Raw genomic sequence first — 18337 nt, 5'->3', positions numbered from 1 at the left:
GTGCATATTACCTCAGTTACCTCGACACCGGTGCCCCCGCACATTGACTCTGTACTGGTACCCCCTGTATATAGCCCCGCTATCGTTATATACTGCTGCTCTTTAATTATTTGTTATTCTTATCTCTTACTTAAACATTTATTTTTTTCTTAAAACTGCATTTTTGGTAATTAAGGGCTTGTAAGTAAGCATTTCACTGTAAGGTCTACAGTACACCTGTTGTATTCGGCACATGTGACAAATACATTTTTATTTTATTTGATAAAGGCTATTTGACGAAGAAGGAGAGTGATGGAGTGCTTCATCAGATGACCTGGCCTCCACAATTGATTTATCTATTGGATTTTATTTAACCTCTATTGAACTAGGCAAGTCAGTTAATTAAGAACAAATTCTTATTTACAATGACGGAAGACCAAAAGGCAAAATTCCTGCTGTGGGGATGGGGTAGCAGTCACCACCTGCTGTGGGGATGGGGTAGCAGTCACCTGACCTCAACCCAATTGAGATGGTTTGGGTGAAGTGAAGAAAAAGTGAGTGAAGGAAAAGCAGCCAAGAAGTGCATAGAATATTTGGGAACTCCTTCAAGACTGTTGGAAAAGCATTCCAGGTGAAGCTGGTTGAGAGAATACCAAGAGTGTGCAAAGCTGTCATCAAGGCAAAGGGTGGCTACTTTGAAGAATCTCAAATATCAAACTTATTTTTATTTGTTTAACACTTTTTTGGTTACTACATTGATTCCATCTGTGCTATTTCATAGTGTTGATGTCTTCACTATTATTCTACAATGTAGAATACTTGGGAACTCCTTCTACAATGTAGAATATAGTCAAAACAAGGAAAACCCCTTGAATGTGTAGGTGTGCCCAAGCTTTTGACTGGTACTGTATACTGTACCTGTATTTGTCATAATTTGAGGATGTATATAAATATACATGAGCTTATATGAACCTGATAGAGTATTGATCAGTGTGCTGTGTTTGACTCTAGGGTGCCAGAGGACTTGTCGGACCCAGAGGGTCACCTGGGCCACCTGGGCAGCCAGTAAGTCAACATCCAACCTTCAACTTAATGCTGTTCAATGGGCAATACAGTTAAATACAGTTAAATCTGATTAGAAGTCTTTCTCTTTCAGGGTATTACGGGTGTGGATGGAGTTCAAGGGTCAAAGGGCAACCTGGTCAGTATTTTAAACTTAACTTTGGACTCAAAATGACAACAGTTGATCCATGATGACTATAATGTGTGAATAAAAGCTTCCTAAAGATGGTGTTTAGAAACACAATCAGACCTGTGGAATGAAAGTGTCTTGTATTAATTAAAGTAAACAGCTAAAAAAGCATTGACCACAGTGGAGTAGCAGTCCCATGACCCTGTTTAGGATTCCTAGCATGTGGGGCTCTGACCATGTGACCAGGGTTGTGTGAAGACAAAGTGTGTGTGACACTTCTTGTTGTTTTGTCTCAGGGGCCACCTGGAGAGACAGGGCCCAGCGGTCAACAAGGAAATCCTGGATTACAGGTAACCCACAACCTCACACAATGTCAACACACAACAACATGTTGTCAAAAACATCATCCATAAAAAACACAGTCTCAACACTCCCTTATGTCTCTCTCTTTCTACTCTCTCTTTATCTTCCTTCCTTCTCTCTCTCTCTCTCTCTCTCTCACTCTCTCTCTCTCTCTCTCTCTCTCTCTCTCTCTCTCTCTCTCTCTCTCTCTCTCTCTCTCTCTCTCTCTCTCTCTCCCTCACATACACACACATGCACACACATATTAACCCGATTAATGCTTTGTTCTGGTCCAGGGCCTTCCCGGTTCTCAGGGTCCCATCGGCCTGCCAGGAGAGAAGGTAGGCACTGTGCATCTCTCTTCCTATCAAAAGACCTGATCTTCTGACCACTATCAGCTCCGCCCTCAGGGGAGGCTGGCCTTGAACGTTGTGTCCCAGTATCAGCCACTCCTGACTCCATTTCAGATTACAGAGGACACATGACAGGAAATTAATATCCAGGAAACACAAACTGGAACACACACACAGAGGCAGGCAGGGAGTCAGTTCTGTGCTATCACACACCAGAGCCTCCTCACACTATAGCAGGGCTACTCAACTACTATTTCCTAGGTGGTAAAGGTCCGGATGGATATTGTCTTCATCGGCCTAGTAATAAACCTTGTGAGTCGTGACCCATATGACCCCAGACTGTTCACTCTCCTCTTGTTGGCAGAAATAACATTTAGCCATTTTTTAACTCAATTTCCCTACAATTCTTCTACACATTTTGTCATGGAGCGGAGAGAAAATCTTGCAGTTTTAAGCTCATTTCCTTCAAATTTGTGTCAACAAAATCCTCGAGTCAACAAAATCAATGGGGGCCCCCATGGGCATATAATCTGTCCATGATAACTACAAGATTTAGATAGCCGATTAGCCTAACATACCTACCTAGCTAACATGGGTTAGTTGATCAACTATACATAACTGACATGTTAGAAATAGATCTCTAATGCCTGTCACTGAATGACATAACAAGAGGAAAACTTCCCATACACTACCACATGTAAAACATGCACCTTGTGCATTCTACTGTTACAACTCTCAACCACATTAATACATTGAAAGCCCAAGTTTTTTAAATGATTTATTTTTAAAGTCGGTAGCCGCCGGTTGAGTATGGCTGCACTAGAGGCTAATAATAGTCAAAAACACATGTACCCTGTATCACATTGTTGTAGTCTGGTTGTTACCCTTCAGATTGATTTGTATATACAGTAAGTTTCACCACTGAGGATCTGTCTCTGTCCCCCACAGGGTCCCCAGGGGTACGGTGGGCTGCAGGGACTCTCTGGTATCGATGGCCCAACTGTAAGTACATCCATCTGATTCTTCCTCAGCAGCACCGATAACGCTGACCTTACCAGGGTGCAATACCTCTTCTCCACCAGCAGGGGAGAATAGAAGGCATTAGGAAAGTTCTCCAACGCAGCATTTCAATTAGCTCTGTCGAATGAAGGATGTGTTTACAAAAGGGCTTAGCTAAACGTCCATCCACATGGCTTTACGTAACAGGAAACAGGGTTTATGTTTCGTGTGTAGTGTCGTGTTCTGCAGACACAGCACCCTCCAAGTCCCCCTATACGTTGTGCTGTATTCCCTTTGCTTTGCACTGTCCATCAAGCTCCATTGATTGGTTCTAAAAACAGACTTGGAGATCTGTGGATAGTTATAATAGTAAGGTACCGCCGGCTGGTACAATGCTTTATTACTTGTTATAAACATGTGTGAGCCTTTATAATGTCTTACAATAAGACTTCTAATATGCTATGTCTGTTCAATGTGTGCAGGGCCATCCAGGAAGAGAAGGCCCTACAGGAGAGAAGGGGCTCAATGTGAGTTACAGTACAGCCCGTTAGACCTGCCTGGGTCATCATACCACTGTGCTGTCATATAAACGTCCATATTATCCAATCACGTTCACTCATCACAATTCTCACCTCACATTCGTTTAATGCGTTGCCACCGGACACTCCCTTCCACTCCAATCATGTTTGTCCACGTTAGCTCACTGTCATCATCATCATCATCATCATCATCATCATTGTACGCTCACTCCCGTTGACTCATCCTTTTCAACATTGTATTTTCACAATGTCATCGTCATTGTCCAGTCACATCAATCCACTCCGCTCATCAGCGGTATGGTATTGATCATAAAATACACTCGTCCTCATTGTCCAGTCAAAAGCACTCATTGCCATTGTGTGATTTGACTCCATTCGCCCAACACAATTGCTCACTAGCATCTGTATAATGGATAGTGCTCTTCAGACAGATGAATCCTGATGTTGTTTTGTCATACAGGGTTTGCCTGGAACCCAAGGGCCTGTTGGTTATCCAGGGACTCGCGGTGTCAAGGTGAGTCAGATGCTATGTAATGGTCACGGTTGAAATGTCCTCAAAGGTACAATGGTGAGAGAGATAGCCATTCCCTCAGACATTTCAATCTCTCTACCTGTGATGGACATGTTGTGGAGTGTGTGTGAGTGTGTGATTGACAGTTGACAGGTTCAGAGAGAGCAGGTGTATTCTCCGAAGGAGATCTAATGACAGTGGGAATAACGTTTGATGGACAGTAGAAATTACAATGTTGGATAAGAGAGGAAGGTGTTTATGTGTGTGGGGGGTGGGATTGTGGGTATGGGTGTTTTGTGTGTGTGAGCGTGTGGGTGTGTGTGTACTCGTGTATATGCGTGTGTGTGAATTTAGCGTATGCACATGGAATTCAAATTGTATCTTGCGAGGATAGGTTGGGGTGTTGCATCATGGCTGCTTGCTCACTCAAAGTAATATTCACACCACCAGTATTCCACCTCTAGGTCACTGTTGTTAAGGCGCAAGCTGACCTCGTCTGCAATCGTTAATAGATGGCCAATAACTGGTCAATAGCAGGGCAATGACAGGTTAAGAGCAAATCAATAGTCATTCATAAGTCCTTCTCCATTGTCAAATCACGGTGTTTCTTACAATAGTTGTGGCAGTAAAATACAATAAAAACATGGTTTAGTGACAGCCCATGCATGCTCTTGATAGTACGGTACTTTTATTTACTTCTGAATACAGTAATGTAGGACAGTATCGTCTTGAATGGTGATTATCAGTGATATTGTGGTCTGTTATGATTCTATTTGTATTTGAATGTCTGTTTCACAGGGAGCTGATGGAGTGAGAGGTCTGAAGGGGAGTAAAGGAGAAAAGGTGAGAAAAGAGTCATTTTCACAGTAAATGTGCTGTAAAACTAGAAGAATAGACGTGATTACTCACAGTCAAAGTACCAGTTGTCTCACTGTCAGATACTGTAAAGGCATCTCGTTTCTACTTCATGGTTTATTATGACATCCCCCATAGAGATCTAATAGATCAGACACCTGACAGATCTCGGTACTGTGATTCATGAATCATTAGAAATCACTGTCTTCTTCTCCTCTTCACATTGCAGGGTGAAGATGGCTTCCCCGGGTTCAAAGGGGACATGGGCCTCAAGGGAGACGGGGTGAGAGTGTACCCACGCCAGACTAACACACGCTTCAGATCAGAGCTGTCTCTCATTATGAACAAATAAGGTATTTTATGTAGAATGAGATGAGATCTCAGTTAGTCTGACCTGCTTTTCTGTCTTCTGTCTTCTCTTTCTCCCTCTCCTTCTCCCTCTCCCTCTCCCTCTCCCTCTCTCTCTCTCTCTCTTTCTCTCTCTCTTTCTCTGTCTCTTTCTCTCTCTCTATCTGTGTGTGTGTGTGTGTGTGTGTGCGTGTGTAGGGTGAGAACGGGGTCACCGGAGGTCATGGAGAGGATGGGCCAGAGGGGCCTAAGGGCCAGTCGGGACCCCTAGGAGAGTTTGGAGGTGCTGGCATAGCTGGAGAGAAGGTACAGGAACATTATTTCACTAGTAACATATACAGTACTGTATGTGTCAGGTTATGCAATATGTATGAGTTATTGGGATTATGCAGATGTATGGATATATGCGTGTTCACTGTGTCGGCTACAGTACATGTAATCACATGAACACCCTGCTAAACCATGTCATACAGTATTTGCATACATTATGCACTTTGTTTTTGGCAATGTTGCCTATTCGACCATAATGATTCCACTGCTCTTTTTCTGTTAATCTCTCTCTCTCTCTCTGTCTCTCTTTCGCTCTGTCTCTCCTTCCTCAGGGTAAACTGGGTGTCCCAGGGTTGCCAGGATACCCAGGAAGACAGGGGCCCAAGGTGAAATCCAATTAAGAGCTTTAAAACTTTGTTTTATGTTAAAACTTAGAAACACAAAGAAATGTGTATTTCTTTGGCACAGCTCATTCCTGTCAAATAAAACATAAAGCATGATAAATGGCTGATTTAAAAATAGGTATTTTATTAATAGTTCATTAGTGACAACAATTCATTAGCAGGTTGATTAATGGCGTATTTAAGGCAGTGTGTTTGACTTATGGATTAGATTTTGCTTAATTCGATACTGTGGTTAATTATTAGTTGATTAAATGTTGTGGTTGATGCATGATTAATGTAAGGCTGTAGATGGTTAACCTCTGTGTGTGTTCTACAGGGATCCGTGGGGTTCCCTGGTTCTGCCGGGGTTCTGGGAGATAAAGGAAGACGGGTGAGAACCATGGGACCTGTATTGAACCATACTGAACTGAATTGAACCATGCTGAACTGTATTGAACCATATTGAACTGTTTTGAACCATACTGAACTGTATTGAACCATACTGAACTGTATTGAACCATACTGAACTGTATTGAACCATACTGAACTGTATTGAACCATACTGAACTGTATTGAACCATGCTGAACTGTATTGAACCATATTGAACTGTTTTGAACCATACTGAACTGTATTGAACCATACTGAACTGTATTGAACCATACTGAACTGTATTGAACCATACTGAACTGTATTGAACCATACTGAACTGTATTGAACCATACTGAACTGTATTGAACCATGCTGAACTGTATTGAACCATATTGAACCGCATTTTACCCTCTACTGTAATTCTCCTCTAACCATCCAAAGATTGGTGAACTGCCTGTACTGTTTTCACTGATAGACAACTGAAGTGATCATAATAATGCTGGATTTGTCTTCTGCAGGGTCCATCTGGTGAAGCAGGAACTGGGGGTCAGAGAGGTCCTAATGTGAGTTAGATTTCTCCTCTGGTCTTACAGCATCTACATCTGTTGATCTCTATTGCATTGGGCCTATGGTGAGGTGTGAGTCACGGTTTCTCACCAACTGACATTGCACACCATTCATTTACAATCAGCCGTCATCATCTCGGCTTGCATCTTAGTCAAAATGCAAGCCGAGATCTACCGCTCAGATAACAAAATAAACATGACTTAAAAAAAGCCTATGCAACATAACATTAACCAATTAAACAGTTCTGGAGCAATGAGGTTTGTGCAGTAGGCTATAGGCCCAATATCTTATCACTATGCTTGAATTGCCCTGCCAATGTTGTTCTTCTCAGACTATTTAGAAATGATTTTTATAAATTGTAGGTATATGATCACATTGGCAGTAGATCATTTGTCATATTACTTGTGAGGCACAGCTGAGTGAGCATAATCATTTCATAATTTATAATCATTTATTTTACTGGACTCATGGCCTGCATCTGATGGGTAGCTTTTTAATGGCTTATAAAATTGTTGAAAGTCCTGGAGTTCTACCTTCAGACATGGTTCAAAATGGAAACACTTTGCCTTTCCTGCACCAGGGCTGCTGAATCAAGTGCACCTACCACCAGCACTAAACTAATTTTAAGAAATAGGAACGTGATAAAATCATTTAAATGTTGAAAGATAATGATTAAATAGTTCCACTCTGAAACCTTATAATAGTATGAAATGGATTAGAATCATAAAATTATAATCTGATGATGTGTGTAGGTTTAGTCAGAATTAGATGAAACAATGTATCTGTATAGTGGAAAAACACAGACTGTCTGAGCAAGGCGTAGTTTAGGGTTTGAACTTGTATGTGTGTGCCGAAGAAAAAAAACATGATCAATTGAACTGTGTTTGGACCGAACTGGCCTCTGAGACTTCTCAAGGTTTCCCTAATCTCGGGGGAATGGAACTGTCGGCTAGGTAGTGATACACAGTGGTGAGAACTATGGAGAAGGATAAAACTCACCTACTGTTTGTGTATGTGCGTAGGATACCTACTGTTTGTGTGGAAGTATGTGTGCAGCTATAAAATGGATGTCTTTGTATAATGGACTTCAGAGCGTTCTCGTGAATAAACTGTACTATCTTTTTGCATAAGCTGAGCCTTTGATTAATTATTATTAAACCCATGTTCATGTTGTCAGTTATTATCATTGGGATAGAAAATTCTCATGACAAAACGCGAGGCTTTATCGTTGTTTTTTTTTTTTACATAAAATCAGACCAGTTGGCGACCACTGATTTACGTCATAGGAACTCTCATTCACCCCTTGTCATTTATCCTTCTCCTAAGGATGAGTTGTGTTGTCATAAGAAGGATTATGTTGATGTTTTTTTTCATAGGGTGCCAGAGGGGGGAGAGGAGCAAGAGGACCAACAGGAAAGTCAGGAGACAAGGTGGGTTTAGGCCAGTGCACAGCTGTCTCATAACGAGAGAAGGAACAGGCGCTGTTGTGTTACTGTTCAGCACAGAATGCCATCTGGTGCAAAGAGATAATACTTACAATCTGCAGCTACATGTTTGAAACTGAAATCAGTTATTTCAGGAGTCCTTTCAAAAGACCACCAATGAAATGATTAACAATGATTACAAATATATATTTTCATCAAATGAATGAATAGACCAACAGACTCAATAACTGTTTATCTCTATCCCAATCCTCCACCTTCTACATGATCCACCAATCAGGGCACCTCTGGACACGAAGGCCCACCAGGATCCACAGGAGACCAGGTAAGCTCCAGTCTGACACACAACAACACCAGAGTTGAGCTATAATATAACACAGCTAATAATAGCATATATAATAACATATCTAATAATACCATATCAAATAATACCATATCCAATAATAGCTGGCATAGGGTGATAATATTTCAATGATACACCCTGCTAGGAAAAAGCATCATTATGCTTCACAGATACATAACAGTGTACGATACCTACTGGTAAAGACAGTCAACTGGATTGAGTCTTTGTGTTGTCTGGTTGATCGTACAGGGACCCCAAGGACCACAGGGAAGGAACGGCGAGGCAGGACCTAAGGGACCTAATGTAAGTGTGATGTGTCAAATGACAAGCAGCTTTTATGTATTTTATTAAAAAAATGTTATTTAACCTTTATTTAACTAGCAAGTCAGTTAACTCTTGAAACTACCGCTCCCGGATCCAGGAGACTTGTCATCAACTGACACTAATTAGTATAACGCAACGGACAAAAAATATGACAAGAAAATATTCATATTCATGAAATCACAAGTGAAATATATTGAAACACAGCCTTTTGTTAATCACCCTGTCATCTCAGATTTAGAAATTATGCTTTACAGCCAAAGCAAGACAAGCATTTGTGTAAGTTTATCGATAGCCTAGCATAGCATTATGCCTAGCTCGCAGCAGGCAACCTGGTCACGAAAATCAGAAAAGCAATTAAATTAAATCGTTTACCTTTGATGAGCTTCGAATGTTTTCACTCACAATACTCCCAGTTAGATAGCAAATGTTCCTTTATTCCATAAAGATTATTTTTGTAGCAGAAATAGCTCCGTAAGTTCTTCACGTTTGGCTGAGAATTTGACCGGAAATTGCGGTCACGACAACGCCGAAAAATATTACAAATTAGCTCCATAATATCGACAGAAACATGGCAAACGTTGTTATAATCAATCCTCAAGGTGTTTTTCAAATATCTTTTCGATAATATATCAACCGGGACTGCTGTATTTTCAGTAAGACCGGGAGGAAAAATAGCTACCTCTGTCTATTACGCAAAAATTACTTTGAGAGCACTCAGCCGGCCACTTACGCAATGTAGTCGTTTACGCTCATTCTTCAACATAAAGGCGTGAAACTACGTCAAAATGCTGTAGACACCTTGGGGAATACGTAGAAAAAGGAATCTGGTTGATATCCCATTCACTGCTCAATAGGGACGCATCGGAACGCAGAGCTTACAAAACATGAATCACTTCCTGATTGGATTTTTATCAGACTTTCGCCTGCAATATAAGTTCTGTTATACTCACAGACCAAAATGTTACAGTGTTTTCTATCCTAAGCTGTCAATTATATGCATATTCTAGCATCTTGTCCTGACAAAATAGCCCGTTTACTTTGGGAACATTATTTTTCCAAAAATGAAAATAGTGCCCCCTAGTTTCAAGAGGTTTTAACAACAAATTCTTCTTTACACTGATGGTCTACTCCGGCCAATCCCTAACCTGGACGACGCTGGGCCAATTGTGCGCAGCCCTATGGGAATCCCAATCACGGCCGGTTGTGATACAGGCTAGAAACGAACCAGGGTCTGTAGTGACAGGAGCCACTTGGGAGCCCCTGCATTGTTTAACATGTCTCAGTTTTTCTTTCCAGTCTTATGTTGTGTCTGTATGTACTGTTTTATCTCTATCTAGTGTGTATGTGTGTCTATGCTAATAAAAGTGAAATTATTTTTCAGGGAGCGGCAGGAAAAGACGGACTACCAGGTCATCCAGGACAGCGAGGGGAGCCAGTGAGTTAAACTGGGATTCTATGATGACCCAGGAATTACGTGGTTGTTAGTTACTTTTTCGCCAAGACCCCTAATAACACCACAACAACAAGCAAGACAAAAGCTATGGCTTGGATGCTGAATTACTGAAGTGTTAGAGTGGACTACATACTGAAGACTACTAATCCTATCCATAACTCTCTTTCTCTTTTTCTTTTTCTTTCTCTTTCTCTTTCTCTTTCTCTTTCTCATTGTGTCCTTTTCTCTCTCTCTCTCTCTCTCTCTCTCTCTCTCTCTCTCTCTCTCTGTCAGGCTGGCTCTTTCTCTCTCAGCTCTTAGCTTTGGGTCACGGCTTCACTTGCTATTTTCTCACTTGTCATCTCTCCTCTCTTAGGGCTTCCAAGGCAAGACTGGTCCACATGGGCCAACGGGTGTGATCGGACCACAGGTGAGTTATCCAATAAGTGATTAGAACTACATTTGTAGTTATTTTGTGACACAATGAGAATCAAACCAATAAATGAGAGCTGTGAGTTAATGAGAACTCCTGTCTTGTTTTGTCTCTGTGGTTGTCGTTAGGGTAAATCTGGTGAGACTGGGCCTAATGGCGACAGAGGACACCCTGGGTCACCAGGACCCCCTGGAGAGACGGGTTTACCCGGAGCGGCAGGCAAGGAGGGACCCAAGGTGAGTCCGTCGTGTTCATCTTCAGTGAATTAACTTCACCACCACCATCATCATCTTCAACACTGTCATTATTATCATCATAAAAGCAATCTATAGAAGATCATACATGTCTCCTCCAGGACCCTCTCAGAAACGAGGTAGGTCACCTCACCTCAAGGGATTTATCCTTCCCAAAAATTTCCAAACTGATAAAGGGGAGAAAAAAATTCCTCATTCCATACCTCACTGTGCTCCGTACATTACCGCTCATAAAATATGGATGTTCCTCTCTGTTGATGTGGCTGTTGCACTGGTCTCTGTGATTTATCACCTCATAAGAGGCCTGCTGTGAAATAGCAGGTTACAAATAGAAATCAAACTGGATCAGAAATAGAGGAAGTACTAAAAACAAACTAAATATAACTATTGTAAAATAGATTGTGTCTGTAAAATGTGTATAATATGTATAAACTGAAGGTAGAAGCCTAAGTGTTATTGTTTATTACTTTACTCCAATTGGGGGAGGAGTGGTAGGGTTTGTGGGGGAAAATAGGTATAGGTATATTCTAAAAAAAAGTGTGTATATGTATGTATGCATATACAGTATGTATGTGTATTTTTGTGCATATATGAATCTGCCGATTCCAGCTACAATAGTCATTTACAACATTAACCATGTCTAAACGGTATTTCTGATCAATTTGATGTTATATTAATGGACATTATTATTATTTTTTTCAAAAACAAGGACATTTCTAAGTGACCTCAAACCTTTGAACGATAGTGTATATATATGGGTATGTTTGTGTATGTATGTTTGTATAGGGATATATATATTTACCCCCAAAATATATGGGGAATTGGAAATGATGCAGACAATTACATTGATGGAAGCAACAATCTGTCCGCAATATTAAAGCTGATCAACCCCTTAAAAAAATAAAAAGAGGCCTGTTGTCAGCTCACTGGTAGACTCAGACCTAATCCTCCATGTCTGTCTGTCTGTCTGTCTGTCTGTCTGTCTGTCTGTCTGTCTGTCTGTCTGTCTGTCTGACTGTTCTGGTTTCCAGGGAGACGCGGGTCCGTCTGGAGCTCCAGGAAAGAGTGGCCCCGCTGGGCTCCGAGGCTTCAGAGGGAGCAGGGGCAGCCCTGGAGCCATGGTAACACACCCACCTCACATCTCTTGACCTTCACCCTACTGACATTTTACATTCTACACTGATGTAAAGTACTACTGTGTTGTATAGCACCCAGTGTTTTATGTGAAAATCACTGAAGGCCAGTTTCCTGGCTTTTTAATGGAGATTCTCCATTGACCATGCTGCTTTTTAGTCCAAGAGTGGGCTTCATCTGGGTCTGGGAAACTGACCCTAAGTCTTTTACTTTAATTAACTGATGGTGGACCATCTGATAACTGTATACTCTGACAGTGGGATGGAAACTGATTGATTAGAATTCCTGTGATGAAGGCTCTGATTGGTTCACCTCTGTATGCTTGCCTCTTTCTAGGGCTCTGCTGGACTGAAAGGAGGAGAAGGACCCACCGGTCTGTCAGGAGCAGTGGTAAATTGGATTTCATCATGTAGCAATTGTTTAATTCCCATTTTCCCCATGCTACACCCCTAATCTCCACCTCCATCCCCCATCCTGGTCCGTATGTGGTCTATAGCCAAGGACATGTAGAGTGGGAGGCTGTTACCATGGAGATCATTACCAGTGTACTAAATGAAAGAGTGAATCATGTGACGTTGTCCTCTTACCTCTCTGTTCCCCCGTCATGTCATTACCCAGGGTGCCACTGGGGAGAAAGGGCCTTCTGGAGCGGCTGGTGCTATTGGTCAGCCCGGACGCTCTGGTGGGGTCGGCCCTGGAGGACCAATGGGAGAAAAGGGCGAGCCAGTAAGAACCTTTGATCATTTCCTTATTCGTTTTTTTTTCTTACGCAACGCTAGTGTCTATTTCTAAATGGACATATGTACATCACTGCTCATTACTGAGAAATAAACAGCATGTGTGGGTTCCTCTGTACTATATGTGTAATAATCAATGTTTACGCGCAGGTGTGTGTGTGTGTGTGTGTGTGCATGTTCCACTCTCTCTGTGTTATCTATTAATCAATATGTCATGGTGCAATATGAGACTAGAATAGTGGCGGAGGTTCATCATCCATTTGTTCCCCAGGGAGAGAAGGGGCCCATCGGGCCGGCTGGACAGGACGGGGCGCAGGGGCCTGTGGGGCTGCCCGGGGCTGCTGGCCCCGCTGGGCCTCCAGGAGAGGACGGAGACAAGGTACTTACACCTGTACACAGTTACAGCACAGTAGGTACCATACCACTGTAGAGGGACAACTTAGGAGAATCCAACTACTGGCCCTCAAGGCCTGAAGCACTGCTGGGGTGTTTTATTGCTAGTCAATTGATCTATAGTCCTTATTAGCCATGGAGTCCACTCACCTACTGGCATTGATGTTGTGTGGGTGGGAGGTGTCTGGGTTGCTGTGTGTGTCTCTATATCTCTGAAACGTGTGTGTTTGTGTGTGTGTGTGTGTGTGTGTGCGTGTGCGTGTGCGTGTGCGTGTGTGTGTGTGTGTGTGTGTGCGTGTGTGCGTGTGCGTGTGTGTGTGTGCGTGTGTGTGTGCGTGTGCGTGTGTGTGCGTGTGTGTGTGTGTGTGTGTTGTCTACAGGGCGAGACAGGAGGACCAGGCCAGAAGGGCAGTAAAGGAGACAAAGGAGAATCTGTGAGTCTTCATCTGGAGAGATTTCAACCACAACACTGTCTTTCAGCCTTACAAGCCACAGTATTACACACCTGACAGGTTATGACATCACCAGACACAGTACTACCAGAGAGAGGGAGGGGAAGATCCTATTTCTGACACAAATATGCCCATGTTCAGCAGATCCTTAATTATTAAGTAGGTGAAGAGTTTTTGTGTGGGGGGCAAATGAAAGATAAATATAAATGGCTATTTTGATACATGAGGCTTATTTGATCTAATAGAAGTTTCATAATGCTTAGGTTGTTACAAGTGTGTTGTTATAAGTGTGATGCACTTTTGAAAATGTAATATTCATTGAATATTAAATCATACAATCTACCTGCAGTGAAGCCGCTCAACATTTACATTACATTCAGTCATCTAACCATCTCCCGTCTAGAGTGACCCACAGGAGAAACCAGGGCCCCGCCCAAGGGCACGTCGGCAGATCTCCCACCAAGTCAAAATGGGGATCAAACTAGCTTTATTTTGGACTTTTATCTTTGACCATCATTCTATCCCCCGCCCAGCAACTCCACTCCCACTTGTCTCCAGTTCCACATTCCAAACCTCAGTTTCAAACAAGTATTCAGTTAACAAGATGTATCCACCAATCCAAAGAGAGGAATAGGTGGGAGCTTGACAGCCCGTCGTTCCGCTCTGGGGACAACGAATCCCATTGTTAGAGTGGAGACACAAGCATCTCATCGTTATATCCAGTATCTCTGGTACTACTCACCTGACAGGATATGACATCACCAGCCACAGTACTACCAAAATTAACAATATAACCGAGTGACCACTCTAACAATACGTCCTCAATGATTGAAGGAATGCGATATCAAGTGGGACCATTCTACTCAATGAGAGGGCAAATACGAGTGTGAACAACAGCCACAACTAAGTTGTTTTTCTCAAAGTTGCCGAAATGCCAAATGCAACCACTTATATCAGTACATTTGTAACAGCCTAAACATTACGAAACTTCTATTCGATCAAATAAGCCTCACAGGTCGGAAAGTTTCAGACTTGGAAATCCGACTTGGATGACTGTTCAAAATGATTTCTCCCAGTCAGAGCTAGTTTTTTCCCAGAGTTCCCAGTTGTCTTGAACGCACTGAAATCAGAGGTTTCCCAGTTCCCAGTTGTTTTGAATGCGACATACACACCTGACAGGATATGACATCACCAGTCAAAGTATTAAGCACCGACCACTATCCTCCCGTCACCAGCTGCTATCACTAGGATAATTCAAATGAATGACTCAATAAATGAGAAAGGGTTTATAATTGAGCGTTGAGGTAATTATGTGCAGTTATAATTAACTGTACAGTATATTAATGTATGTGAGCTTTTATACTCAGCTTTAGGCATTATAAGCCTTTCTTCATGGTCTAGTTAGCATGCACTGTGCATCTTCATGCACTACATCTTATCCTAGCCCTGGCAGCTCTATCAAACTATTCAAAATACTGTCTAACACTTTCAGAAGCCAAGCAATCACAAACAGCTACCATCAACAGCTGCAATTTCACAGTAGTTGTGTTTTTTGAGCTCCCGACACAGCAGTATTTTCCTGCAGTGTATGATTGATATGCAGTATACTTTCAACAGCATCTCTGTTTCTCGGTCTCTTCTCCAGGGCCCTTCAGGACCTATTGGAATCCAGGGACCTGTCGGCCATCCGGGGTTACCGGTACGTCTATTCAATATATCTGTCTTTATTGTGCGTTTGTGTGTACTGTATGTGTGTACAGCACACTGACCTCTGTGTGTGTTTCAGGGTGTGGACGGGGAGCCGGGGCCGAGGGGCCAGCAGGGGATGTACGGCCCAAAGGGAGACGAGGGGACGAGAGGCCACAAGGGGGGCACAGGACCCACTGGACTACAGGTGAGGAGATGAGACACCCCTCTGTTGGTCTGTACCATCCATCTCTCTACTCCAGCATATAGCTGACAGGTGGACTGTACCATCTATCATCAACAGCACCTACTACTGCACCTCTAACCATACGCTGTCTTTACAGGGCATGCCAGGACTCCCAGGAGAGAAGGGAGACAGTGGACACGTGGGCACGATGGTGAGTACTGGACATACCATTGGACAATGACATATTTTCCCTATATCCTATTGTTGACCTGGCAGCCTCACTGTACTCTCCCACCAAAGGTCATTCCTTAAGCATGTCTCTCATCTTCATTGTGGTATAAAGCCTAACTAAAGTAAAACCCTTCTTGGAGGCAGTGTCTGACAGTCAGTCAGTCGAGTGAAGGAGGGCGAGAGAGAGTCAGTCAGTCGAGTGAAGGAGGGCGAGAGAGAGTCAGTCAGTCGAGTGAAGGAGGGAGAGAGTCAGTCAGTCGAGTGAAGGAGGGAGAGAATCAGTCAGTCAGTCGAGTGAAGGAGGGAGAGTCAGTCAGTCAGTCGAGTGAAGGAGGGAGAGAGAGAGTCAGTCGAGTGAAGGAGGGAGAGAATCAGTCAGTCAGTTGAGTGAAGGAGGGAGAGAGAGTCAGAGAAAGAGAGGGCGGTGGTTTGAGGAGGAAGACGGCAGCGTAACAGCTTCTAATCAGATTAGCCTGAGCCGGGCCTGTCTAATGAGAATCTTCCTTCTATTGTGACAGTCATTTCAGAATGCCACAGACCGTGAACACATGCTAAATAAGATTCTACACACACAGCTAGCGCCACAGCACACTCAGCCTGATTAGGGAGAGGGGAAGGAAGCGTCAAAACGGAACAAAAAACAAAAGAGGGAGAAGAGAGAGAGTATGAGAGGGAATGAAATATATGGGGGGATGGAGAGAGGGATGTGAGAGAGACAGGGCAAGGAGGAAAGAGATCTCACTGGGAAAGCCTCATCCATGTGAATGCTGTGGTTCACAGGATTGCAGCTTCTAATGCCCGCGTAGCTCCCCAGTAGCAGGATTATAGGATATGTGCTTACTGTAGTGGATGCAGTAGTGTCTGGAGTATGTCTGTCTGTCTTAGTGCTGTGTGTACAGTCTCTCACTGTGTTGGGATTTCAGCGTTTGTGAAGCACAGCTAACCATTAACTCTGGGCTGGAAGGGAGCAGTCAGTGCAGTTAGGATGAATAGCTTGTTGTCCATGTTGAGGTGCACAGAGGGGTGGAATCCCATCACACTGACTAGAGCGCTCTCATTTCCCCTGTAGCCTGATAATGTGTTCTTGTAGAGAACTAGAGATTCCTCATTATAGAGAGAGAGAAGGAGTGGATAGAGGGAGGGAGAGAGAGATAAAGGGAGAGAAAGAGAGGGAGATACTGTACAGAAAGAGGGGGTGAAAGACAGGAAGAGAGAGAGGGAGAAAGAGAGAGAGAGTACCTTTCCGTGTGTCATTGAGGGTAATGGCTTGTCCTCGTGGTGTCTGCATCATGTCAGTGAGGTAATGATCATAGAGGCTGGTTCTATTCTGGGGATATGTTGCACCAGCCACCAGGCCCTCAGCCACCAGGCCCTCAGTAGACTGAATGACTAGCATGCACAGTCACTGTACCCAGGGAGGAGCTGCCTGGTGGGTCACACAGTCTACTTCCTTTGGGATAGAGGTGTGTGTGTGTGCGTGTGCGTGTGCGTGTGCGTGTCTGTGTCTGTGTCTGTGTCTGTGTCTGTGTCTGTGTCTGTGTCTGTGTCTGTGTGTGTGTGTGTGTGTGTGTGTGTGTGTGTGTGTGTGTGTGTGTGTGTGTGTGTGTGTGTGTGTGTGTGTGTGTGTGTGTGTGTGTGTGTGTGTGTGTGTGTGTGTGTGTGTGTGTGTCTGCGTGTGCGTCTGCGTGTACTTGTGCATGTATGTGCTGTCTCAAGCCAATGGCTAATGATTTATTTTCTCCTCAGGGCCCTCCAGGACAACATGGCCCCAGAGGCCCCCAGGGGTCCATCGGTGGAGAGGTACAGTATATGTCTGACCATCTTTCTATGCACTGGGTTTGCTTCAGTATTGGATTGGTTTATGTTGCAAGACGGTATACTATTGTGCGCAGCTCTCACTTCTACTCAAATCTACACTACCGACTATCAGAACACACCCACCAATAGGGTTGTTACTTCACACACGGCACACACACTCCTCTACCCTCTACCCCTCTCCCTCTCCCAGACCCTCTGCCGGTTTGGAGCTGTGAATTATTAAGTGGTATTAGAATGTAATCCCTCAGAGGGAGTTATATTTACCGCTCTATAAATCATTAAGGAGCATTAGACAATCATCCCTGAGAGGGAGTTATATTTACCTCTAGTAATGGCCAACCTCTCAACATCTCACACCAATCAATTATTCACGAGAGAGAGAGAGATGGGAAGAAGCCACACACACACATAGTCAAAAATCAAGTCAAATCAAATTGTATTGGTCACATAGACGTATTTAGCAGATGTTATTGTGGGTGTAGTGAAATGCTTGTATGGATTCAGTGGTACGGATTCAGATCCGAACATCAGACCTGGGTACAAATTATCATTTGATAGGCCACATACTTTATTTGAGCATTTGCCTGGGGTGCTAGATGGTTTGTACTTTTGGGACTATCCCATTGGTTCTAGTTTCCTATGCAAGCTCAATCAGGCACCATTTGAAAGATGTTGAATACCATTTGAACCCAGGTCGGATTCATATGGTGCCATGGAAATAGAAGGGTGTAGAGATGGAGCGATCCATAAATGGATTGATGCA

At 43.2% G+C, this 18337-nt stretch overlaps 1 protein-coding gene across 2 annotated transcripts in view; it reads left to right on the top strand.

Moving 5' to 3' along the window:
• Positions 1–18337, top strand: part of LOC118384163 (collagen alpha-1(XI) chain) — a 94766-nt gene that overhangs the window by 60995 nt on the left and 15434 nt on the right. For both annotated transcript variants that reach the window (XM_052518825.1, XM_052518826.1), the window contains 28 exons: positions 991–1044; positions 1136–1180; positions 1468–1521; positions 1810–1854; positions 2815–2868; positions 3348–3392; positions 3865–3918; positions 4714–4758; positions 5000–5053; positions 5317–5424; positions 5721–5774; positions 6109–6162; positions 6660–6704; positions 8085–8138; positions 8431–8475; positions 8743–8796; positions 10199–10252; positions 10626–10679; positions 10811–10918; positions 11968–12057; positions 12407–12460; positions 12689–12796; positions 13079–13186; positions 13581–13634; positions 15298–15351; positions 15439–15546; positions 15683–15736; positions 17503–17556. In XM_052518825.1, coding sequence (XP_052374785.1) covers positions 991–1044; positions 1136–1180; positions 1468–1521; positions 1810–1854; positions 2815–2868; positions 3348–3392; positions 3865–3918; positions 4714–4758; positions 5000–5053; positions 5317–5424; positions 5721–5774; positions 6109–6162; positions 6660–6704; positions 8085–8138; positions 8431–8475; positions 8743–8796; positions 10199–10252; positions 10626–10679; positions 10811–10918; positions 11968–12057; positions 12407–12460; positions 12689–12796; positions 13079–13186; positions 13581–13634; positions 15298–15351; positions 15439–15546; positions 15683–15736; positions 17503–17556 — 1764 coding nt within the window. The remainder of the gene's footprint in view (positions 1–990; positions 1045–1135; positions 1181–1467; positions 1522–1809; positions 1855–2814; positions 2869–3347; positions 3393–3864; positions 3919–4713; positions 4759–4999; positions 5054–5316; positions 5425–5720; positions 5775–6108; positions 6163–6659; positions 6705–8084; positions 8139–8430; positions 8476–8742; positions 8797–10198; positions 10253–10625; positions 10680–10810; positions 10919–11967; positions 12058–12406; positions 12461–12688; positions 12797–13078; positions 13187–13580; positions 13635–15297; positions 15352–15438; positions 15547–15682; positions 15737–17502; positions 17557–18337) is intronic.

Source organism: Oncorhynchus keta, chromosome 5 (genome assembly GCF_023373465.1).
Source record: "Oncorhynchus keta strain PuntledgeMale-10-30-2019 chromosome 5, Oket_V2, whole genome shotgun sequence".
Classification (NCBI taxonomy): domain Eukaryota; kingdom Metazoa; phylum Chordata; class Actinopteri; order Salmoniformes; family Salmonidae; genus Oncorhynchus; species Oncorhynchus keta.
This window is presented reverse-complemented; position numbering and strand designations above follow the sequence as displayed.